The sequence below is a fragment of the Larus michahellis genome, chromosome 3 (genome assembly GCF_964199755.1).
Source record: "Larus michahellis chromosome 3, bLarMic1.1, whole genome shotgun sequence".
In the NCBI taxonomy this organism is placed as follows: domain Eukaryota; kingdom Metazoa; phylum Chordata; class Aves; order Charadriiformes; family Laridae; genus Larus; species Larus michahellis.
The window spans coordinates 28266084-28292472 of NC_133898.1; the positions used below are offsets into that span (position 1 = coordinate 28266084).

The 26389-nt window shown below is 36.7% G+C and overlaps 1 protein-coding gene across 4 annotated transcripts in view; it reads left to right on the forward strand.

Moving 5' to 3' along the window:
- USH2A (usherin) overlaps positions 1-26389 on the forward strand; it is a 394302-nt gene that overhangs the window by 24257 nt on the left and 343656 nt on the right. For 3 of the 4 annotated variants that reach the window (XM_074579436.1, XM_074579435.1, XM_074579437.1), the window contains exons 4-9: positions 11697-11832; positions 13000-13063; positions 15431-15725; positions 17009-17193; positions 19750-19971; positions 21277-21370. In XM_074579436.1, coding sequence (XP_074435537.1) covers positions 11697-11832; positions 13000-13063; positions 15431-15725; positions 17009-17193; positions 19750-19971; positions 21277-21370 — 996 coding nt within the window. Of the gene's footprint in view, positions 1-11696; positions 11833-12999; positions 13064-15430; positions 15726-17008; positions 17194-19749; positions 19972-21276; positions 21371-26389 lie in introns of those variants that run through there. The other variant, XM_074579439.1, reaches the window with a different exon arrangement.

Genomic DNA, 26389 nt, shown 5'->3' on the forward strand with positions numbered 1-26389 from the left:
TGTTCTTTACCATTTCTTATACTGTCCCTTTATCCTCTCCAGCCCTTCTGTTTTAAGACAGTTCTGTCACTGTGGTCCCCGATGAGGTTTCTTCCTCTAGCCTGTTTTTTGTACACTGGATTTCTCAGAGCATGGGCGTAACTGTTCAGAGTGCTCATAAGATGGGTGTGAGTCTCTCTTCCCCCCCAAAATACTTAACACTTCCAAAATACTTACAAAATACTTCCCTGTAAACAAGGTTGCAAGCTGTATGTAGTCAACATATTTCCTCTTCCCCAACTTCCTTTATCTGTTTGTGGCTCAGGGATGATTTCAGTTCACTGTATGGTGAGGGAAGGAATGAGGCAGCAGGAGCTGGGGGGGCCAAGCAAGTGGGTACATAAATCACGTAGACAGTGGGGCTACATGAAAATTTTTAGAAAAAGGCACTGTGCTGCACTGAAAATGGCAGGAAAAAACTGAAATGGCAGGAGTTCTCTGAGAGAGAAGGGTCAAACAAGCACATGGATGGTTGCAGGTGGTGTTCATTTCTTTTGTGCAAAGTTAGGACACGAATCAGATCTTCTTTTGGGACCCAGTATGCAAGATGCTTTATTGTCCAACATCCCACGTACACCCATTATCTGACATCTTGTTTCAGGCTATAAAGAACAGCTGTGAGGAAGAAAATAAATTTGACATATATGAGGTCTGAATCTCGGCAGGTGTAAAATGGCACTGCTGAAGCTGAAGGCAGTTTATAGTAGCTGAAGATCTGGTCCTTAACTAAAGCAAACAGTTTGAACAAATTTTGATCTGGCATTTTATTTTTAAAAGGTGAACAAAAATGGTAATGGCAAAAGTGGATTTCGGACAGAGATTTAATGGGACAGTGGTGAAAGATCAAGTGGTCTTCTTCTGTCAGTCAATCTGTATTCTCTCTTTTTCTTTTTTTTTAAGTCACAGTGATTTGTTAGCTGGAGAAATTTGCAACAGGCAGAGAGGATGACCGTGTGGTCTTATGGCACTCAGCTGATGACCAGTTTCTGAAGATGGTATGAGGGATCATAAAGTTTAGTTCCATGTGTATTGTGATGATAGTTGCATCTATATTTAAAGCTTTCTGTCACCGAAGCACTCTTGGTGTTGTCAGATGTCTATTGGACTGGATGAGCTGCAACTTCTTGCAATTGAATGTCAATAAGACCAAAGCAATTTTGGTTGATTCATAGCACCAGCTTAAGCATATTCACTTGCACAGATTACATTTGACAGATAGTTACCTTCAGCTGAACTCTGTGGTTAGAAGCCTTGGTATACTCTTGACAGTGAGCTTAGAGATGATGCCTTATGTTTATTTCATATCCTGTTTTTGCCTTCCTAATACTGCATGTGTATGTCTACATTTAAATAAATTCACAGCTGAAGTACTAGTCAGTCTACTTGTTATCTCTGGACAGAATGTTGTGATGAGTCAATTTCAGTATTTAAAAAAAGGTGTTTTTTCCCATTTAGGCAGTTACAATTTCAAAAGTCATCTAATCGAGGATTTTTATTATCAGGAACTCCTGGAAAAGTGTCTGTCAAAGTCTAACAACAAGAGTAGAAGAAAGAAAAAAGTAGAGGGTAAAGCCAAAGATGAAAAAGTATTATTCCTTTTGGAATGTTTTCCTGGTATTCTACCAGTTTGCCGGCCTGATGGAAAATATATTCAACACAGGCATTCTTACCCTGTTATATTAGTAAAAGTTAAAATCCTTTAAATGCTGCAACAAGATTGTGCATAGTGTCATCAAATACTGATGTGTGTGCACATCCCCTATGAATCTTGTAAAGAAAGGCATCTTTCCAGGTCTTTTCTTGTAACAGTCTGAAATAGTCTGGGTTAAAATACAGTTTAATTCACTGATTTGGTTAGTTGATCCTGCTTACGGTGAACTTATGTATATTGAAACTTCTTTTGGAGCATACTGAAGAAGAATTAAACTTCTGAATTATTTCAAACCATTTCCCCATGCAGGTGCCTAGTCATCTTAAAGCAGCATCCTGATTTTTGAAGAAAAAAAATCAGTGATTTAATGCCAAATAGCTCAGCGTATACCTTTTCCGCTCACTCACAACTTCAGTTCCTGTTTTTAAAGGCTGAAGGTGATTTTCCTATAGGAGTCTCCTAAGGAGACTATCACAGGAAGATTTTGGAGTTTTTACTTCCTTTTCTCAGTGAAGAATAGGAATGCAGCATCCTTGAATTCTGATGTGATTGAACTAAAAATAAAATACTTAATAAATTAAAACACTTTTATTTGCATATTTTATTTAGGCTGGCGTGCTTTGGTGAGAGGCCAGTTGACTTTAGATTTTTGGTTATGGTTAGGTAATGAATCTCAGCCTAGAATGACGTTTGCATGGTTTCCTTTTAAAAATGACAGAACAGTTGGAAATAAAGGAATCTCCCCTAATCATGAATCACAGAATGGTAGATATGAATGCTAAGATAAGCACTTTCTTTTTTAAAATCATCATAATAAAGTCCCTGATCATGCTGTTACTTAAGTCAATGGTTGCAATGCCCCAAGACCTCTTTGTTTTCTTCCTGTAAAATGCTCTTTAGCCTGAGAACAAAGATGTGTGAAAAGCATCACATCCAAACCTACATAGATGCCAGGGTTGCAGCTTGCCTCTATCTTCTTGTGCTCTTTTCCTTCAAGCTTGCAGCCAAGTTGCTTCAAATGCTTGAAATACAGAGGGGTGGGTAGTAGGTTTGAGTTTGCTCAGAAATGCAGAGTTCTTATAGCTTAAAAACTTCATTTTTTGCCATGTGAGGGTAGTATAGGATTTGAATATAGAAACACAGGAATTTAGAAATGTGAAAAAGTAATTTAATAATGGCAGGAAAAATAAATTTTATTATTTCTATAGCCTTTGCATTTGCTTTAAGATAATGGGCAACCAATCTAAAAATAGTATTGAAGATTTTAAGTAACTGCACTGGCTGTATAAGGTAGTATTCCTTTTCTCCTGTACGTGCTAAGAAAGAGAAATGCATTTGAAATCAAGACAGGGTTCTAGCTGAAGCAGCACCAAGCTCACTAGCAAGATCATCAGGAAGTTCTTTTCCTGGTATAGAAGGTGACATTTGTCTGTCAAGTGTTATGCAGATAAATTATTTGAGCTGGCTTGTCCTCCTGGATTTTATTCTTTAATTTCCACAGCCCTCCCTCCCCCCATCCCCCTGTCCCTATTAACATGGTTATTAGTATCTTTTTTTGGTCTGTTTGAGAACAAGACCCCAGACAAATTCCTCCTGACATATTCTTGTTCTCATATGTTTGCTACATAATTTCATTATCTCTTGCCAAGCTTTAGATCTGCCAAGTTGCCTCTGTGTTGTCTCAATTTTAATTCCAAATAAAAAAAATAAAATGCGAAGAGCAAAAGACTAAAACTGAACTCTTATTATCTTAGGGTTGTAAGCTTTGTCTCTAAGACGGGGAAAAATAATAAAAAAAGAAAAGAGCAGAGGGGATTTTGATGTATGTAAGACATCTGCCCAAACATCCCTAGCAATAATGTCATCACTGCCAAAATGTACAAATGTACACTACAAAAACGTATGGTACTGCTTATTCCAGAGTTATCCATTCAGTTAAGGTTTTAAATTTGGGTTAGGCTGCACATGGTATGTTTTAAGGAGAGATAAACAATATAAGACTGTACAAAGAGGCTGTGCACCAGTGCCATGAGTAATGCGTGGAGTAGGAGGTAGTTGAGTGTGGCGTGGAATCCTGACGTATCTGCAGACGTTAAGCTGTGGAAACTACCACACCTCTTTATTTTCTGAAGCAGTCATAAGGTTGCCTGAAGGCTTGGAAAGAGTAGAGGAATTTTGGGATAAACTGATTATTTTGTTCCCTGTTTTTATTAATGTTTGAGATAAATAGTCCTTGGGGGCATGAAATCTGCTCCCACCTGTATTCACTACATTTTTGTATTTAAAAAGAAAAGCTAAATATGAATATACTAGAACAAAAAAGGAGAGATAAAAATCGGTAGAATAATGCAAAATAAGAGGAATAAGGTAGAACTGGGGGTAGGAAAGGAACCTTTGAGGTGGATGTTCAAGATGTTTAAATTCTTTAATTTATTCAGTGAAGGAAGTTTTTGAATTGTGTCAGAAAGTTGTCTGCTGTTTCTGATGCATAAATTTAGGGACACACAGACAGATTTTTAAAAAATATGTAAAATGCAGCATTGTGCTTTTTGGTTGCTAGCTCTGCTTAAATCACAGCTGAAAGTAAACTTGGATTCATGCTAGTGGATTCATCCTGTTTTTTTCACCAAAATTCCATTTGTCCAATTTGTGTTGTTTAAGTCCATATCACTGACCTTTCTTCTTTACAGAAATTCACTTACAAAGGCTGCGTGGAAGCCTTTGTAACTGCAGCTTCAGCAAGATTTGCAATTATGCAAGAAAATACCAAAATACATACCTGTGTGCGTCTCATCTTTGATATGCAAAAGCCCTTTACTGCATCTTTCACTAACTGTTCCGCTTCTGTTCCACGCCTGCTTTCCCAGAGTAGAGATGTGAACCCACATGTCCCCCAGTGGTAGAATATGCCGTATATCTTTATATGAGCAGGCAAAAAGAGCATATTTAGACAGGTTGAAGGTGAAAAAGATTTTTATGCTCAAGTTTCTGATTAGACTATTACAGCAGCATCGCTAATTCCCCTCCTTCCATCTATTGTCTTCCCTCATCTGTTGTCATCAGTGACCACTGTTGATTTGTTGACTCTATTAAAGTATTCAAGGAAGCCACAGGCCTGTCATTTTGGTCATAACCTTAATCTGTTTTCTCACCTTGGGAGAAAATGTGTTAATACACTGTCTGTTTCTATAGACTGAGCTCATCGAAAAAGTTCCTGATGGAACAAATCTGCAATACATTTAGAAGAAAAAAAGGATTTTTTTTCTGAACCTTGGTTATTTTCACAGATAGCTAGCTATGTTTAGGTAGCAACTTTTATAAAAACCATACCAAATTAAGTGACTGTAAGCAATTGTAATGGTACGTTGTGCAGTAATTTTTGAGCTGGGTGAATCGCAACTTCTCCTGATTTCTCATAATCTCTGATTCCTCGTTATTTCTGAATGATTAAGCAAATCATTTATGCTAAATTCTGCTTTAATTTACATCTCTGTAAAGCCTGTGTAACTTTATTGATTCTGGAGTTGCTTTAGCTTTTATAGCAACTAAGGGGAGGGGTCATTTCTGCCAGTTTGCTGATCTGGAAAATAAATGGAACATCTTTTTTTACGCCTTGCAGGTAAATTGTATAGCTGCCTAATTGCTTTTCATAAAGCACTTTAAAATTCTTCATATTGGGTGTCACCTTCTTTATAATAATCATTCCTATTATTTCTATTTCTGAGAAACTTCTTGCTGTGCAAATAGACCTTATTTAAAGGATGAACTAATGCAGACTTGTTTGAGTTTTCTTACAGCTTATTTTCTGTTCAGTTATTTGGAAGAGAATGTGCTTGTTTTCTCATATTTGAGAAATAAGCTTTATGTTTTATTTTTTATTTAATTTTTAAATTTAGCTTGCATTTACAGATAGCAAAATTCGGATCTGTAACTTAAAAACTAGCTTGAATGTTGTTCTTTTTTTTTTTTTAATTTTAGTTTGCAGATACCTGATATTTGGAAGAATCTTGTTTAGTGTCTGGTCCATATCTTAAATTCCTGAAGTGCTGCTTTTTCATCTTGTTTGAAAACAGTGGTGTGTGTCCATTATGTGTTTTGGAATGTATTCAATTTCCTAGTATTTATCTGAAGATGAATTTTTGGTCCTTGTCCTTGTTTCCTACATGTCGGTCATTCCTGCCCCTGCCATCTGAGACTTTCTTTGATGGTATAAATAGCCTTAAGAGCTGAAGTTACAGTTGAAGTGTTTGCCATCACTAAATTGTCCGGATAACTAAATAGGCCAGGGTTGGTATCATTTGGCTTGAATGATTGGAAAAGATTTTTTTCTTTCACTTTTGGTGCCAGAGTCTCTCTATTGTGGAACTCCTCATTTATGGCCTGCAAATCTGGGAAGAAATCCATCTGGTTTCTTCATCTGTCTTGCCAGACACTGTGATCTAGCTGTTAGAACAATGGATGATGAAAAGAAACTTTCATACAAAGATTAAATTGTATTTTATGGTTACTAGAAGCTATGATGAATAAGAGTAAAAAGATCTAACTAGTGGAAAAGATTCATGTTGTCTTGAAAGAACTCCCCTTAGTTTATCTGTAATATTTTAATATTTTTATTATATTTTAATATATTTTTCCCATGCGATTAAATATTAGGATAGGAAAAATAACCTAAAGGGAACAATTGTACTTATTAAAAAACAGGTGGGTCTTTGAAACATATAATAATTATAAACTCTAAAACATTTGGGGAAGAGACTGCTGCATCTTTTGGTTGTGTTCGTTTAGTGCAGTGGAGTTTTAATCTCTGGTTAGCGATCTTGAGCTCTGCTATGATATATTTGTGTATTCTTTATTATTTTTAATGGAACAGAAAGGATTCTTTTTCCATGTCTCTCCTTCCTATCTTATTTGAGATAATTTTGCACAAGGTATGTGGATAATATCTGCTGATGCAAAAAGATCATAGCGTCCACTGGAGAAGAATTCACTTTCTTCGTTTATTTTGTTGAAATGACACAATTCTGTTCTATATGGAAGAGACTAAAATTGTCTCAGTTGCCTTTATATATATGTAACAGGACATTTTGATGACAGGATAATTAATGTGTGAAGAAAAAGTGTATGTCGCTTAAATGTGTCAGATATCACACGTGTATGTTGCTATGTAATATATGCATGTGTTATTAGCTGAAAGCCAAAACTTTGTAGATTGAGGTCTCAGGAGTCCCCCAAATTGGCTTTGGCTTGGAAAATGCCATTGTATCTCAAAAGGGGCAATCAATATAACTGTTCCTTTAATTGATACCCCAAATGTCTTCTGCCTTTGTGTTAATGAAGAGGAATATTAGGCTTTTTTTTTTTTTTTAATTCATACTGATAATTTTTTATTGAAAAGTTAAGTATTTTTATTATACCTGTTATACTGTTTAATTACATATTTATTATACTATTATACCTATAGATAACACTTCAGTGAGAGGCTTAAAAGAAAAAAGAGAGAGAGAGAAAGAAAAACCCCATCACATTCTTGAATCAGTCTATACGGTGTATGGCATTGGGAAGTATCAGTTTTTGCGTACACGGAGCAGCTACACAAATTCGTGGAAGAGAAATCCATGGCAAGTTATTAAATATATAGAAATATATGGAAACCATGGCTGGCTGATGAAGTGGTTTGAGGTTCAAAAATTATTCAGGAGCGGTGTCATAGGTGCTTACCATGTTCATGTTTCTGCTTTTTGCCAGTTTTTGCTCAGTCTTAGCCAGTACAACTGCTCTGAAGTACAGTGTTCGATTGTGATGCTTCTTTTTTGCCACACAGGTTACTGCAATATAGTGGAAGCTTCTGGTAGCAGTTAATACATGAAAATACTGGCTTTTGTTTACATGACAGCTGTGGCTGATCCAAACCAAGTGGCAAAGTTCATGTTAAATTTCATGGTTATGCCTTCATGGATGGGGTCTGAGTAGTACGGATCTTTAGGTGAGAAACTACAGTTTGTTAATGCCTTTTCTGTCCCTATCTCATTTTATAAGTGGTAGTTCATCCTTCAATGTGTCCTTCATTCTGCACTACACTGGCCCGTAGGGTAGGGAATTATTCCTAGGTGGGCAGTGGTTGGTTTTGGTATTTCTGGCTCTGATGGGCAATTTGCTTGTGTCGGAGGACTGTTAAGAACTTCATTCGGGATGCACTGAAGGAACTTGCCTATCAACTTATTGGCCCAGCACCTCTTATCTTTGAAACTCTTCTGGATCATAACAAGAATGCTATTAGAGGAAAGATTGTGGATATCTTTCACCATCTCAGTTCACCATCAAATGGATTTTCCATTGCTTGGAATTGGTATTAGGCTCTGCATTGGCAGAGGCTAATGTGGTTGCAGAGTGAATTTATCTTAGTAACTAATCCTTGCCACCTTCCTGTGAGGTGATTTGCTAAGTATTTGACAGATGGGGAAGCACAGGAGGGAGAGATGGCTTCAGAGCTGGGATTAGAACGCTGATGTCCTAGGCTTCTGGTCCTGTGCTCTGCACAACCATGAGGCTAGCCCGTTCTACCCATCTTCTGTTACTCTCTTGGGGCAAATTCCTATAGAACGTTATTAATAAAGACAACAGGGGAATAATCTTATTGTCCTAGTCAGGAGGGAAATTCGTCTTTTATTGCTGTGGTATTGTATGCAATTTAATGCTAACGGTCAGGAGACCTTAAATAACTACATCAAACAGCCGATTCGGTGCCAGCCTTCCTTCTTATTTAGCTTAGTCTAAACTGACACCAAACTTTGAGACATTCCTCTCCTCCCACAGTGGAGAGCCGCTGGGATTTTTTTATACCACACATGGTTTCCCTCCTACATTTTCCTCCCATGTCAGATATTCATACCCCCTTTAATAACCAGCAGGGGGATCATTACATTGAGCTACTGCCAAATGCATAATGACTGCTGCCTTTGCCTTACACAGTCACTGCACTACTGATATCCAATTCAGCATTGTAAAGTGCTTAGGGCTACCTTGGGGATGTGCTATATTAAACCCAACTATTCTAAATCCTATTTAATACAAAGAGATTGGGGGGGGGAGGGGGGCGGGAGATTTAAAATTGTCATTAGTCACCTATTTTCAACAAGTAAAAACACCTGGTCATTTAGGGCCCAATTCTGTCACTCTTAAAGTCATAAATAGCCCCACTGATGTTGATAGGAGGTGCATGAAGGCAAGCACTCTCCTTACCATTGGGGGAGGCAGAATTGGGTCCTGTAGAAGCTGCAGCTGAGGTAGTAAGTTTGCAAGGAGCTGGTGGGGGTGAGTGCACCCGTTTCTGAATTCCACTTACAAATGTTTTACAGTGAAAACAGGAAAGCAGAAACATGCTTCATATCTGACTAAAAATAAAGGTACTCTTAAACTTGTAAAAGACAACATTTTTATTTGAATGATATGACAGAGCTGCCACAGGAGTGTTACCTGCTATAAAGAAAGCTTAAGAATTATTACCTTTATTAGACCAGTGACACTGAGCTTTAGCCATACATTTCTAACTTCTGTCCCTCTACAGAGACAATTTTCTTTTCTTAAATAAACTGTCATGCTAGTGTTAATATATTGTTGGCTCCTTCATACTCTGAGAATACTGCTGATATAAAACATGTATATGTTAGATTGGTAATAGTATCTTTAGTGTAGCTGACTAGAACAAATGTGTTTCCCTCATGGCTGTGCTAATGTGATAAAGGAAAATTGGCTGTTCATCAGCTTTTGGCTGGGTAAAGACAGTAGAGATGGAACCACATTCTTTTTTATGCATTAATACCACTGAGAACTTTTCACTAGTTATATTTCATGTGCGGGCATGTTGTGCAAAGATGTTGTAAAACATGAGATAATGCTACAAATAACAAAGTAGAAAAGCCTGTATCTTTTATGATGATAACAGTCAAACACCAAATGACAGTAACAGGCTGTAAAAAATGTGATGCAGAAAAAAAATGCAATGTAACCACCAATATACACATATACTTAGGCTCTTGCAAATAGGGCATCAGATGTTTAGAGGGCTTTGAATTAAAATTAAATAAAAAACTGTTGTATTTAGGTCATTGATGTGTCAACACAAAAGATAATTTAAAATGGAGAGATGTATTTTGAGCAGTGAAACTCATATGCAATAACTTTTTGAACAAATCTCAAGGCTTAGTAATTATGGTAATAGCCTTCAAATTTCCATCAGTGGAAGGGCAATAAAAATTCCTATCTAAATTTAGGAAATATTGACTGAATCTAGAAATGGCAATGAAGCTCAGCGTGCATGTGTATGTTTGAAAGTGAAGTTTAAGGAGAAAAATTCATCTGTACAATTTGGTGTGAACCCTAAAAAAAAAAAAAGAACAAAAGGAAAACCAAACCCAAAACCCCAACTAAAACAAAAACAATAAACAAACCTCTCCATCTTCTTTCATATTTTCTTTCTTAAAATACTGATAGACTCATGTTGCCCGAGGCACTGGTGCTGATCATCTGAGCTCAGATTTATAGCTAATTGTGTCTGTTTATCTTGGTCTGAAATTTGAAAGACTTTATTGGTGGAGTAGCATTGTGAGTGCTTATATTGTGGTTTTCAAACTGGTATTTTTTCAGGTTCTGGCTTGCCCCTTTGCAACAAATTATTCTGGCTTGTAAACCTTCTGGTTGTCCTCACATATATATTGTTCTTATGGAAGCAATTATTCCAGGTTTATTTTGTTTTGATTAGCGTGGGTATCAAGACAGGCTAAAGCATTCAAGTTTTATTTGGCCTCTGCAGACATGATTCACCAGGCATCTATATGTGCAAAATGAAAATAACACTCTGTAAATTTCAACAAAAGGATGTTTCACTATCTGAAGGCTACCGAGCTCTCGTGTGAAATAAGCCTTATGCAAGCTAATTATTCCTAAAATTCAAGTAATTTCCATTTGGCAAATAAATCACTTTCTGAAAAAAACGAGACTGACTGTTTATTCAGTAAACAGTTCAACAGAGTTCCAAAGTTTTGAACAAGTTGAACATAGTTTCTATAATTAACTTCATTAATGGGAAGCTGACTATAGCCACAGTGCCTCCAGTTTTCATTTTGGATGTGCCTGTGTTTTTTAAATGAAAGTATTGGATTTCATAAAATGAAAGGCGGAAAGGCACTCCCATATTATTGAATTTTTCTAATTTACGTAACCAAAACATGACGATTTTTAATGCAAAAAAAGTACTTTGTAAAAGCTCAGCATCTTGTGACTTTGTGGAGCTGGGAGAATGCCATAAAGTATTTCTATGAACGTTAGGTCAAATTTAAAATGAATTGGCAGGCAAGGGAATGCTTGCAGAAAACAGTACTGCGGGGTGCTGGCTGAGTGCATATTCCTAGCCAAGGGTTCCCTTGATGTAAGGGAAATACCCACTGGGTGTAAAGCAGATGTAGCCAGTTCCTATACCGTTCCCTTCAGCTCTTGTAGAGAGAAATATGCTGGGGTTAGGGAGGCGTTTTGGAGGGGTGTTAGAGGCCTGGCTGAAACGTGCTGCGTTTGGTTATCCTGAGTATGGTAGATAACCCCTTGAGGCCTGTATGAGCTGATGTGTATGAGAAGAGCTCTGACAGCTGTAACATGTGCCCATGGCCTGAAGTGGTGATGTAGCTGTAACCAGTCTCGTATCTTGTGAAACAGACCCTTCTCCTTCTCCTCTCTTCCCCCTCCCCGCCAGATCACTGTACTGTAGTTTCTTCTTTGATTTAACCAAGGTGGAAATTTTATACTCTGTACATCTGAGTGATGCTCGTATTAACTGGATTGCTAATGGATGGACGGAGAAAGAGGTAACTATTTTCAGCAGGCACTGAAAATAAAGACACGCAGCAAGTAGGTTGAAGTAATGTTAGCATTTAATCCGTGATAGACACCATATGTAGAGAAATCAAAGTGATTGCATAATGAAGCTTGTGTTTGTCCGCTTACATTGATTCTATAGGTGCATCACAGCAGAATTAGTTTCTTCTTGAATGGCTGGGAAGATGATAACACACCTTTTGATTCAAGGATTCTTGTGGGAACACTTGCAGATACTGATGGTGATGGTACATTGCAAATTGGACAAAGCTTCACAGGTAAATCTTGTAGTATTTGAGTGGAATGCACTGGAATATTCAAAATAAGATGTGCGCAATGTGGTTAAAGAACATGTGTGTCATTTTAAGCTACCTATATGCTGGGAAGTAGTATCTTCCCGCAGGAGAAAATTCCTGTTGTACAACTAGCTTTCTCAAAAGGTTGTCTGAAAGATAGATGTTTGGAAGATGATCCTGTAGCATCATAATTTATTCTATGTGTTACTGCATATATGTAGGTTTTCCTGCATTCTCCAAAACATAGGTATGAAAAGTGACATGTTCCATTTATTTATGATCATAGTTTTTCTGAGTAGATATATGAAACTGTTTCAGAATGGGATTGTGCATGGCCACTAGACTACACTCCTCTCTAGAGTCAGGAATAGACCTCTGGCTGTTCATGTTCTTCAGTTCTATCAATACTCATGTAAACCACTAGCAGAATGAAGAATCCCTCAGCCTCTAGTAATGCCTGATAGCGTTACTCTTCGTATACATCTCAAATTTTATATGTACTACAGCATGACATGATCATTGCATTACAGCTGGGGGATGTTTTGCTGCTCCTCACAAATTCTTGGCTCTGCAGATGTAAGAACACTGACTGTTGCTCTTCAGGAACACACACAATTTGAAGTTAACTTCTAAATATAACTATATGTCACTTCATTGTGCTCTTAGGCAAGTAAGTCATGCTGTGCCCCATTTCTTAAAGCTTCTGTTTGGAAATGTGTTTTGTTGTGATTTTGGTTCTGAATACTGGATAACTGATAAATGTTTAAAAGAAAGGAATATTTTTAAATGCTTTTTATCTTTATTGTATAAATTGATAGGTACAGTTGTACCTACTGTATCTCTTCTCTAATTAGAGGTGGCACATGGACTGGCTCATTACTTCTGTCTAATGAGCCGATCCTTGTGCCACCTCTCTAATCAGAAAAGAGATAGGTACAAAATGTTCTTATAAAGTTATTATAAATCATTCTTTTTTATCAAAAAAATTAAGTCACTGCCCTCTATAGTTTTGTCCAGGTCCAAGATGGTTTCATTCAGGAGGGGTAATTGTGCAAGAGAGATCTCTCAGTGCTGAATTAAAGGTGCTCTCATGCAGTGCAAAGCTGCCTTCTGCTCAATAGATTACTTATTTATAGTATATTTTCTTAGGTTTAGAGCAATTTGTTGGAAGAATGCAAGATTTTCGATTTTATCCAGTGGCACTTACAAACAGGTAAAGAACCTTCGTTTTTGCAAAAAACTAAGGGTGTGGTGAGAAGAAACAATAGATAACAATATGCTTATTTCCCAAAGTAGAATCCTTCTCACATGTCTTATGATGATGTAGTTTACTGAAACTCCTTTCAAAGATGATTTTTAATCTAAAAAATCTTGAGTTAAAATAAATTCAACAACTTAATATGTTTTGCTTTTGAACTGTTGCTTAAATATAGATAGTATATGTAGCAGTATATATAGCATATATGTAGCAAAACTCAACACTCAGTAATAAATGGGTGCTTTCCTTGTTATTGTTGTCCCTGTTACAACCTGACTTAGTAAGTGTTCTTGCAGAGAGTAGATCCAGTTGCTAGATTTCAATGCTTATAAACTGTCTAGGTGTTATCAACTCATCATAATTCTGACATAATCATGTGTGTTGATAAACTTAGTCCTGCTGGATGAGACTTACCAAGCTTTCCCAGAGCTCCATGTAAACTGTAGGGCTAGGAAGGGAGCATAGCAGGCTGGTCCAGTTTAGACCATGCAAATACCAGTGATCCACATTAAGATGACAGGCACTCCAATGGGTCAGCCTACCAGCCTCGTGGCTGTGAGCTTGGCTCCCTTGCTTAGCAGTTCTTTTCCTCTGGTTTCAGCTTACCCATGGTATCAGACATCCATGTCAGGTATTCTTGATGCTCCCCGCATGGACGCGCACACCCCTACCCCAAGGTGCTATTGTCTTAACTGTTCATTGCTTTCTATATTAGATTGTCACCATAAGCTGCCAATGATTTCACGAGCTCAGCCCGTGTAGCCCTGGGCAATTGCTTTGACTTCCTCCATTCCTGAGGCCAAATTACGGTTGCCACTGCAATTTCTGTTGCCCTCCAGCCTCCCTTCCTAGTGCATTACAGAGAAATGTTACCTTTGTTATCCAGCTCATGCTGGATTTATGTAGTCAATTCAAGCTGGCCAAAAGTAGTCAGGTCCTATTTGTCTGTGTGGTGCTTCTGGGTAGGCTACATGCAATGACACTCGTGACTGCAGACCTTAAGGCTACTTAATGATAGTCTTTCAGTAAGATGTAGAGCAGTTTCCTAGGAGCTCAGCTGTCTGCAGGACATTACTATGAGCTGAGCTCCTGTGAATTTAAAGTATAAATATGAATCTGAATTCCAAGTTATAGGAAAATCATGTTGGTTGTATTCTTTCAGAGCAATTCTTGTCAAATTCTTTGAACTACAGTTGAAGTCAGTGAAATTAATAAAGTTTAAAAATTGAAAGACAAGGTATTTTACAGTGTTGTGACCTAATGACGTCTTTGTAGATGTAGTTTTATATCTACAAATAACTTGGTCCAAAATGTTTATCTGGGATAAACTACGAAGGAAAGTCTTACCTACATATCAATTAATTTAAGTCTATGGCTATCTAAAAGGTTCTGTTACTTTGGGTACCGTGGAATTTGTAGTGGCAGCTAGCAAGTATCTATTTGCTTAATAAGTGTACAAAAATTATGTTATTCCTGATAAAATAGTAAAATGGGAAAAGTAAGGGGTTTTATAATTTAAAAATCCAATATCTCTTGGGTTTACAAAATCCTTCTTTTACACCAGAGATGAGCAGATAAAGGTTTAGGTAACCTGCCCGTGTCATTCATATATCTGTCTGCTTGCCTACCTATCTATGTATCTATTTCAGTTGCTGATGTCAGAGGGAACTAAAGTGACTCCATGGCTTTGACGTGGGCTGTAAGAAGCAACTAGAGTGATCACAGACTGGGGCAGCTAAAAAAGTGGGCATTTGTATTAAAGTTAGTTAAAAGTGAAAATATTTCTATCCAGATTTTCTAAGGTGCAGTGTGATATTGCTCAAGCTGGTCTTTTTGGAGGATTTGAGTGCAAACGTTCAACTCATCTGTGGTTACAGGCAGTGTGCCAACGCTATGGTGTGCTTAAGACCAGTGTCCAGGTCACTGATTGGAATCAGATATGATGCCATAATAAAACGTTAAGAGAAAAGGAGAAAAATCCTTCCATCTAGGGCTCGATTCATCCTACCCAGCTTTAGACGCCCCAACAAGGACCTCATTTCCCTTGGCTCTCTATATGTCTGTGGAGCAATGAAAGCAACTCCAGAGTGCTTCTTCACAGATACCTTCTGAAGGTGCCTGCCGCTTACCATTGATTACATAGGGACCCTGGGAGGCCTGATTTCCTAGCTGATTGCCCCATTTATGTGGGACGAAACCAGGCCTTTAGGGCTTCTACTATAATGTAAGCTGAATTTTGTTTAATCTATGAGCTTAGAGGCACAAAGTGGCACTTGTCCTTTTTTATCATGTATGTAATTACTTTTTTATATGCTGTGACAGAGACATTTTGGAAGTATTCTCTGGAAAATTTCCTCATCTGCATACCCAATCTGAGTGCCGCTGTCCTGGAAGTCATCCTCGGGTACATCCATTGATACAGCGGTACTGCATCCCTAATGGCGCAGATGACACCACTAATGACAGAGTGCTGAGGTTGGATGCAGAAGCCCATCCTTTGTATTACATCAATGATGATGACATTGGGACCACCTGGATTTCATCTGTGTTTGCTAATACTGTGGGTCTGGATCGTGGTGTTTCAATCACAATAGATTTACAAAATGGACAGTATCAGGTAATGAGAAGCTTACATTTGGTGTTTATTAAATCAAAACTAGGAAAATATTTTTGTAGACATTTTATTACAATTTTGAGGAAATTCAAACCTTGTGCTTTAAGATGTTATCCTTAGAGGACCAGGAAGAAAATTTCCTTTATCAGCATGAAACAATGCAAAAGGCAATAGAATGCATTATGGTGCTTGTCATTCTCTTTTGATGTGCCTCAGCTGTTCTAACAAGGAGTAATCTAGAACAGATATACCAGAGTGGATATCCTGTGTGAAGACACCAATATTTAGAAATTGGTTGCTCTCTTTTAAGTCTACTTTTTTAAATTTCAACTTTAATTTTAATTTCTATTAAAACTTGAGGTGCTTGTTTTATACCTTCTGGTAGAAGGCTGACTGCAGTCAAATGGAATTTAATATGTCTGGGGTACACTGACATATCAGATGAGATTTCTGTTTTGTTGATGTTCTGGAGATGGTAATTTAGCCTCCTGAGGAATATGGAAGGAGAATAAAATAAGCAGGCAAGGTTCCCCAAGGGGCCAGATTGCACCTAACGCTTCAGTATGCTGTTGAAGAGTATCAGGATGTTTTGGAAGAAGGGACAGATCAGTAGTGGGGCTGCATTCATAATAGGGGTTCCACCAAATTTCCATGTATTCTTGCTAGCTTATCTTTTATTCTTTTTAGTCATTAATGGTGAGAAGGGAAAGAATACGATGACAGGTTTTGGCTATGTAAGAAAGACTTAGTTCAAATGCCTGTGAAGTTTTAAGACTTGGCTTATTTAACACACATTTCTGCATAAGCAGCATGCTAGTGGAAGTGGTCAAGTGGTCTTTAAAACAACACGGGGTATTTGATGAGATTCCAAGCTACAAATAGAGACATTCCTAATTAAAAAAAAAAAATAAATTAAGTTCACCTGTTATCAAAGAACTTATCAAATATTTGGCAATAAAAAGCTATGCCATTCAGTTCTGCCAAAATAATATTACAGTAACAAATCGTGGACTTGACTTTATAGTGTATTTTCAAATGTTCTTCAAGAAAAAGTGGAGTTCTGATGCGACAGTTTGGCTGTGTAATAATGTCTGAGAGATCAAAGAGCTTGTTTAACAAAAAAGGTTATCTTTGGTTTTAATTGGGAGTATGTGGACTGAAATATTGGTTCTTTTTCTGTCTGTGAGTGGTAAAACAGATTATATTGTCACATCAAAAATTTACATTCTCATTGTTTTACAACTTAGGCATTAATATCAGTTTATAAATTTGTTATCTTCTTGTAGGTATTCTATATTATACTGCAGTTCTTTAGCCCACACCCTGAAGCAATAAGAATTGAAAGGAAAAAAAGAGATGATCTGAACTGGGAAGACTGGCAGTATTTTGCTAAAAACTGCAGTATTTTTGGAATGGATAACAATGGATCTCTGGAAAAACCAGACTCTGTCAACTGTCTCCAGCTTCCTAGGTATGAATGGGTATTATCTGCATAGTACAGATGCTTTGAACAGGTCACATCCTGACACAATTAATTTCTATGTCCCAATGAGATAGAATCTTTTAATTTGATGTACTCGTTTGTTATGGGCTGCTGAGTATGTAAAAGACCCCAAATCTGACCTTTTGATTGAAGATTGCCAAATGGTCACCTGCCATTTTTATCAGATTTCAGACATTGAGGAATGTGACACAGTTGATTCCTCTGTTATTTCTGAGCTAGACTTTTGAAAGTTTGCATGCTTGTGTTTTGGGGGACTATTGTCAGTGGAATTACAGAACATTGAAGAGTGGAGGAAGGTACTGATGTAACAGATTGTTTTAAACAATCTAATGAGTGTGAAAGTATACCTTCTGATCTCTGAGAGTGCAACTTGTTCTGAAGGTTAGAAGAGAGGCCAAACTTAAGTACAAAAGCCAATCTTTCAACCCTACTACTAATCATGCAAAAAGTTTAAGAAATGAGTTGAAAATTGTGTCTTGAAGCTTTCTAATCTTTCTAAGCAAGAACCAAAACAAAACTGGGGGAGGATCATTACCTTTTAGACGCATCTTGCAAGCCTTTTTACTAGACAGTTAGCATGTGCAAATTTAAAAATATATAATATATACAATATACGTTTCATAAATACAGCGTGTAACTTATGTAGTTAATACACGTTATCATTTTCTGCGCATGGATGTATGTACATATACATATTTTTGAATCTATACCGCTACATATATTCAAATGCACTATCTCTTGCCTGAATTCAGATGCAAGTCAATATTAGGCTTGTTTAGTACTTGACAGGGAATCAGTGAGAAAATACACTACCAGGTGCTGTAGACATTTTGCTTTTTTTGTTGTTTCACTTTTGCTGCCTTCCTAAGACTTTTCAAGAGTCAGCATCTTTGTTCTCCAGGAGTTTGGTATTCTGAGGAGAGGAGCATACAGTCATCTGAGTTAAACCAGTTTTCAGCAAAGGACTTTGAGCTTTATTGCTAATCCTTGGAGCACAGGGTAGAGGAGACGGGAAATCTCTTAAGTAAGCCAAACATTTTTGGATAAATAACCCAAATGAGGTGTAATGCCCTTTTCATCCCAGAAATACGTATTTATATATTTTCTAAAAAGAACTGAGGAGTTAAGTATGAACCGTTTCCATAAACGTTTTGTAAGTAGTTTCTGCCCTTGGATTGCAATGTAAATGATGATACGAAGTGATATGAATGAATGATTTTGGGTGCAGCAGATGTATAGAAAGCTTTGTTTTAAAGACAGGAAATATATCTTGTAACGATGAGTATTCTGTGTACCTAAAAGAGAAGTTACTGTTGGAACAATGCTCCAGATTTGCGTCAGCAGTGTGGCAGAGCTCACTGCTGAGACCTTTGCTTGTTGTAAAACAAAACGGGTTTCTCTCTGTCTCTCATAGGCATGTACTTGTAAATGCCAAGACATGTCCAAATTGTCTGTCCAGGATTTAGACACCAGTGTGCTTGTATCCTGGTGGCCTAGCCAGGAGTCCTTGGGTTGACATGGAAAGCAATTGACCTTTCCTTTGAAAACCTTACCATGCCTTGAGGGTTCTTGGTTTGGTGACCACATGCTAGTACTGAACTGACTCTTTTGTGTCCTTTAGGAGATGAAAGTGATTAAGGTTTTTGTTTCTCCATCCTGTATCACCTCTGTAAATTAGGAGTTGTTCACTGTCCTTTATCTCCTTATCAGAGACTTGAGTCTTTGATTAGTCTGAATATTGGCTGCCCCTTGTTTTAGGATCTCCTTTGTTTCCCTGGTTTCCTGAGAAGATGTGTGCCCTAATATCTTGATGACCTGCTTATGTAGGGACCTTCAGCCTTAAAGTACTTGTGCTGTTCCTTCTGTTGCTTCCATACAAAGTTGTGTCATTCATCTGCCATTTGTACCCATCTTAACACTTTCATTACAGCTCTATATGTCATGGAGGAAAAATACTTGATTTAACTTTCTGTGGAGGGGAAGTTCTGGTGGAGGCAAGTTCTCCTCATAGCTAAACTCTGCCTAGTAAATATGTTAACATGAGATATGATTTATACCAAATTGTGCAAACGTGCAATTTATATATACTTGTTTACTCAGCCTTTCCTTGAATTCTCAGGACTGTTCTTCCTGTTCTTGGGCTTAAATGTACAGTCTTCCTCTCAATCCTGCTGCTTTCCATTTAATTCTCTTGCACTTCACTCACTGGAAGGTGGCATGTGTTTCTAACTCTGCGCACTCATCGAATGAGATGATACAGTCCAGTGACTCTGGAATTCAAAATATAATTGTTTTTATACGGTTTTTATATATGTTTAGCAGGTATATAATTAACAGTATGGGCATGTTAATTATCATGTTAGTCATCTAAATGATTTCCTTATGTAGTTCAAGCATAGTTCATGTTTCTCAAAGACACAAACTTAAGTGGGGATCCTCTTTGAAAAAAAGGATATTAGGAGATAGAATCTGTAAAATATGTGAAATTTTCATGTTCATTTGTCTTCTTCTCTGTTTAAACAGCTTTACACCATATTCCCGTGGTAATCTAACTTTTAGTGTTCTTACCCCGGAACCAAATCACCGGCCTGGTTACAATGATTTTTACAATAGTCCATCTCTCCAAGAATTTGTAAAAGCTACACAAGTGAGGATTCATCTCCACGGCCAATATCATACTAATGAGTCTTGGGTAAATTTTAGGCATAGATACTATGGAATTAATGAAGTTACAGTCAGCGGAAGGTAGGTGTTTCGGAACTCTTCCCTGACCTATCACTGCCTCCTGACTGTTACAGCTTTGCAAAATGTATAATGACCTGCCTAAAATTTAATAAAGTTGTTCTGCATTTACATTTATGAATGAGAAGGGAATTTGGTCTGAAGCAGTGCATCAAGTTTGAAATGACTGGTGTACTGTTTTTTTTAAAACACTTGCTCACATGTTATTTTAAAATTAATTATACTTATTACACAAATCTGTCAAAAGGAGTCCTTTCCTTGGAATTACCAACGTCTCTAAGCAAAGGCTTATGATTGAAACCATGGCTTGTGCTTTACTTCAGTAGCTCTTCCAAGTTTCATTATAGATTCCCAGACATGGCAATTTTAACAGTCTTAATGCAGAGCTCATTCTTTGTTTTATCTGTAGTTTTCCTTTTAAAACTGGGCAGCTGCCAGTAAAAGTGTTACATTATCTGTGACTGACAACTTTATTGCATATGATAAGTCTGCTGTCTTGTGAAAGAACTAATTATGCCCTGTAAATAATATGCAAATTTGGCAATGAAATAGTTTCCAAGAAGCATATGGTGCAGATTTTTGTTAATAAGTATTATTCCTGAAATTATTTTGGTGGTTCTCATTTTGAGAGAAAGCACCCCATTAGAGGTCTTATTTACCTTAAAATTTTCTACACTGCTATGTTTTGATTATTGATTTAGATGTGTTTGGATAATGCTTTTACTAAAATAGCTACAATCTTGGTGACTATGTAACAGTAACATTATTTCAGCTGTAGTTTGCAAAGTTCTGCCATGCTTCCAGAAGAGCAGAGTGGGATAATTATTGCCTATTAACTTATACTCTATAAAGATTTTATTTTAGTAAGAAATGAACATTTTAACTGACATCAAAATGGGTTAAACTGGAAAATTATGCTTGATGCGGTTAAGATTTCTTGAAAAGCTATAGCCACACTCTAAGGCTTAATATTGATGAATAATTGCCATTTATTTAATAAAGTTTTACATATTAATGTTACATACTGAAATATAGTTTTCATTACACATTATATAAGGTAACAGTAACTCTACTACGTGCTGGTTTTTATTTTCTTGGAAAGCAATCGTTGATACTAAAAAATATGTTGAGTAAAATAGTCTTTTGTAGGTTATTGCACTTAAGAACATTCTCTTTGGTGTTTATTAGTTCTTAATAAAGAACTAGAATATGTAATACACAAAACTGCCTTTGTGACCATGTTATATATTGTTGGACCGATATGTTTCCATGTTACAATTTTTTCTTCACTACCTATTGTTCTTTCAGGTGTAATTGCCATGGCCATGCTGATAATTGCGACGCAGCTATGGAACCATATAAGTGCCTGTGCGTCAAGGAAAGCTACACAGAAGGAAATAATGTTAGTCTCTCCTTGGTTTATCTACATCGCCTACGAACAGCCTCAAAATCGGGATTTTAGTCTTGGGAGAGTGTGTGCATACGTGTGTTAGTGTTGTCCTAGCTTTTACAGGGAAAGTTTCCATAGCAGGGTTGGTATTAAATAAGGAAAGAAAAAACTACCCCCTACCCCCCACCCCCTGCCAAGAGCCATTCCACCACAGACCACCAGGAGTGCTGTGTTCAGGGATTTGATTTCTTGTTAGAGGATTATGCCACTTTGAAACATTAGATGCAAACCTGAATTTAGATTGTCAGCATCTAATAAAGATTATGGATCTCCCCGCTGTAGCAATTAGCGAATGATCTGTAGAGTGAAAAGGTAATGAAGACCCAATGTTCACAGCAGATATGCTTCAGAGGTTTTGTTTTATTCTTTTTTATTTCTTACTCTACTGTAGTTTGTCTGGTCCTATGGACTCCAGACCCATTCAGTAGACAGAGTGCAGTAGGCAACAGTCCTGGAGTTTAGCTTCTAATTTAGTTTCATTCGAAAGAGAACAGTTCAAGTGGTACAGGACAGCTCCATGATGTAAACCAAAGCACAGTAAATGCAGAAAATTTGTGGATTTGCTTCAAAACTGCATGTCTAATCCAAGGTAAAACAGTAACATAGGTTTACCTTCTGATACTTGGAGCATCTGTAGATACTTGGGGCATCTGTAGGCTGCGGTCTCTGACTTCAGCTAAGAATGAGATCTTTTAATGCAATTGTTTACAAAATATGTTTAAGATACAAAGAGTTAAAACATTTTGGATTTGATTTTAAGTGTCTCTTGCATAGATGAGCACAGTTAAGAAGATACTGAGACATGCTCATACATATGTATTTGGAAGTTATTTTCTCGGGGGTCCTAAACCAGTGATTTGTGTAGTGGCTTTTTAAAACATTGAAAATAGAGCTTTGAACTTATTTATTTAAGGACAGCCTGTAAATGTCAATTTCCCATACTTTTCACAATCATATATGACACTTGGTTATCTTTAAAATTATCTGTAGTGGCAACGTGATTGTTCTAATAAAAGAACAAACTTAACGTTACTTTTTACTGTTCCGTATTTTCAGATAGTTGATATTAAGGTTAAATTTCTTTGAATTAATTCAAAGACTGTTTTAAAAAAATCTAGATACAGTCTAGAAAATATGTTTTTATCTTTGCTTTGCTCTTAATAACAGCATTTCTCAATAAAGAGGGGTGTTGTGAAGTGTAGTGTGTAGTTGAAACTTACCATGTTGCAAAAGTGTAATTTTCTTATTTGGCCATAGGAGAATGAAAATGGGGTTGTTTAGTATAAGTCATGGTCTTCTAGAGAAATACGTAGAGGAGAGCTTAGAGTAATGGTGTCAGTTCTCACTTATTTCATGCAATCTTTGGTTTTCTTGGAAGCTTTCACATACAACTTAGGGAAAGCAGAACCATGATGTATGAGTTAAGAAAACTTGTTCAGAGAAAATGTCCTGTCCCTAGATTAATTATTTATCTCATAGAAAAAGAAAAAAAAAAAGAAGAAGAGGTAAAGAAATTGAGGTTAAGAAAGAATGAGCTGCATCAAAGGAACGAATCCCGCAGTCCCACTGAATGCTAGATTTCCGTCATGAGTACATGTTGTATTCTTTGCTACATTTATGCCTTTTGGAAATAGGCTTTCTAAAAATTAAGAAGGGGTTATGGAATAGGAACAGCAGTAGCAAAGGGGAGGCTAATCTCACATCAAAAACCCTCCAAACAGTTGGTGCTTGCTAGAACAGAGCAAGAAGTGTTAACCTGAGAGCATTTGATATTGTGCTTATGATCATTTGAAAGATCTTTGTAAAATTTCATAGGGGATCTAAGTTTTCTAGTTTTTTTTTAAGCAGAAGAGTACGGTCTGCAGACTAAATGGGATTTGAACAGAAATTTGAAGTTTTTAGATGGGTCAAATTAGAAAAAAAAATTCAAACTGACAATGTCCCTTTAATTAGAACACATATTGTGAAATGTTACTTTGTAGGGATTAATTATAAATATTTAATAAGATCTGGAAGTTCACCAAGCACTGTTGCAAGACTTATGCTACCTTATGAAAACAAACCAAATACATTTTAATGATGTATCTGCCTTATCAGATATTTTCTGTCAATGTTAATGGGTTGTTCCAGTGAGTGTCACATTTTGACTTGGCATATATGCGTTGTAACTATAATTGAAATGCTTGAATTAACCGTATTCATTCAGAGTACAGTAAGGATGTTGTTTAATTCTTTTCCTTATTCTTTAATGACCATGTCAGTATCTACTAAATATGAAATAAAATAGAAGTAGTAATAAAATAGAATTAATATTTGCAAGTGTATCACTAACTACTTTGAATTTCATCAAGGATTTATATGAAACCCAAAGGTTTTGATTTTTTTGTAAGGCAAAACCAAAATCCATCCTGATTTTTGACTGTCATTGACATTGATAAAACTCTGTCTTACAGACTTACGCCTATGTTTCTCAGGCTCCCACCCCAGTGAATTAGGTATTTTGTTGTTGTTGTTATTATTATTTGGGATTCAATTAAGCATTTGATGAAGAAAGTTTCCAAATATAAACTTTTTTGGCAGGGAGGGAGCAAGTATTTTTGAGAAGAAATTGCACTGTCAGCAAACTCTTCTTTTAACTTTTGTCATGGGCTAGCAGTGAGTAAGTCACCACAAGGGAGGGTGTATAAGAAGGCTTCCGGTTTTTTGTATCTTGGACGAGAAATAAGAGATCCCTTGACAAGCTCTTAGCGTATGGCAGAGTATGTCCTTGTCACATTTATGCTTAATACAACTAAAATTACCATCTTGAATTTATCTGGCATATACATCTGGATAGCTGTTGCGCAGCAAAGCAACAGCAGAAACTAAAAATTTGCATAATTCTTTACAAATAGAAATCTTAGTTTAGTTATTTGTATCAGCATGTTATGAAATTTGACATACCAAATGGAATTTCTTTTTCCTTTTTTTTTTTTTTCCTGAGTTCTGTTTTGATGAAGAAATATGTTACTATGAAATTTGAGATGATGGGAAGAAGGGAATGCTTAAGAATGACTTGCCGGTGTTGAGGGGCCAGATTAAGAAAGAAGAGCAAATAATTCCTCACAGAGCTTGTCTCTCATCTTATAAAAAAACGTTCAGCTTCTTAATTTACAAATTTATGCTGTAAATGCCTTGTGTCTTGCTTTGGGAAATAGCTTTGCCTTCTACAAATGGAAACTGAGGCATCAAGAGTGGAGTCCGGATTTTGGTAACATTTATATGCAAAGACTAACTTATAGACATGAGATTAGTACGTCCAAAAACTTTCCACAGTGTCACATGAAAAACTGGAAGCAGCCCATGAAAAAACAAGGTAATCAAACAAGGTCAGCCTTACCGTACCACCTCAGAGCCTCCTTTAAATTGGTCATACAGAACCTAATAGAAAGGTAATGGCAAAATATACAGCAATAATTGTAGAAATAATAATAAAAAATAGAATTTAAAATAAATAAAGCAACTCTGATAAATGCTTGAGAGGGTATGAATGGAAGTGAGACAATAACTGGATACAGTAAAGGCTTCAGGTCTTTGTAGTTTTCCATGCAAATAATTAATGGTTTTGAACATCTGCTGTCTGAAAACTAGATATGGCATTGTTGATTTACCAGGAACTGGATAAATAAGGGGTTTTATGTTGTTACAGAAGAATCTATCTAAACGTTAGTTAAAGGTCAATCTGTGTCATCATGTCAGGTGGTGGAATTTATGATACATAGTACCTGAGGAGCTGTAAATATTAGCTATAGTAAGTGGTTGCTCAAGAACTTTTAACTTGCAAAAGCAAGCAGGCAAAAAATGCACTTTTTGGTAAGCTCTGTGCCATAATTTGCGTGTCCAGAGGATAGACCTGGGTGGAAGCTGCTTATATCAGAATAAAAAGAAAGGAAGTCAAGCAAGCAGATGGTTGACTGGAGTTTTAGGAAAGAGCAAGCAGAAAGGCACCTAGTTCAATAGTCTTACGTGCCTGAAAATTGTAGGTAACTTTTGACATGTCTGTGGAAGTTTGTCCATGAATCCATCCCTGGAAAACTGGTGTAATTTCACAGTTCAAAGATCCAAACTTCTAAAACAATTTGTGTACAAGCATTGCTGAAATCCTGAAAGAACTTGTTGCAGTCTCAGATACCTCATATTTGTTGCACTGGTGATGACATACTGAAGGAATTGTGAAGTGGTCATTATCCCTTATACATTTTGATAAGTATTATTTGTATAATTGTATAAGTATATTTGATAAGTTTGTAAGTTTTACTTAAGATGTAGGCAGATGGCAGCTAGCATTATGGTTGTTATTGTTACCTCTCAGGAACTAAGAAGGCTGTTCCAGTCTGAAAATGATTTTCAGAGGTTTATGCATTATGCAGGATATTTATTTCATTTAATGTGGAAAAAAACCTGAGACACAACTGGGCTGGTACTTCACTGTTGTTGTAAGTAGCTGTTGTAAATCATAGTGCCACATAGATTTATTGAATTTCTATGATTTTTCACATATTCTGTGTAAGTGCCTGAGTAATTAGCCAGTCTGTTTTTTTTTTCTTCATTTACCCCACTAAAACTATTATTAAAAAAAAATAAAAATATCCCATGCAATAACTTCCCCAGAGGAGTGAAATTAACCATAGAATACCTGGTGACTGTGGCTACAGCACTCTCTAATGTTACAGGAGAATGGAATTCAAAGGCTTATTCCAAATAGACAAGGTAGAAAGAGGGAAAAATAAGCACAAGATCTCTTATAATTTAATATCCTGAGCAAGTCAGAGCTTTGGTAAAACAGTACATATGCCAAACTCATCAGCTGCAAAACACACCTTCTCCCTCTCTTTTATTTTACAGAAGTCCTGCAGGGTTGGAGTCTAAATGAGTAAAATGGATTGGATGCCTGATTTGAAAATGTCTTTGAATTTTAATCCTGGAGAATTT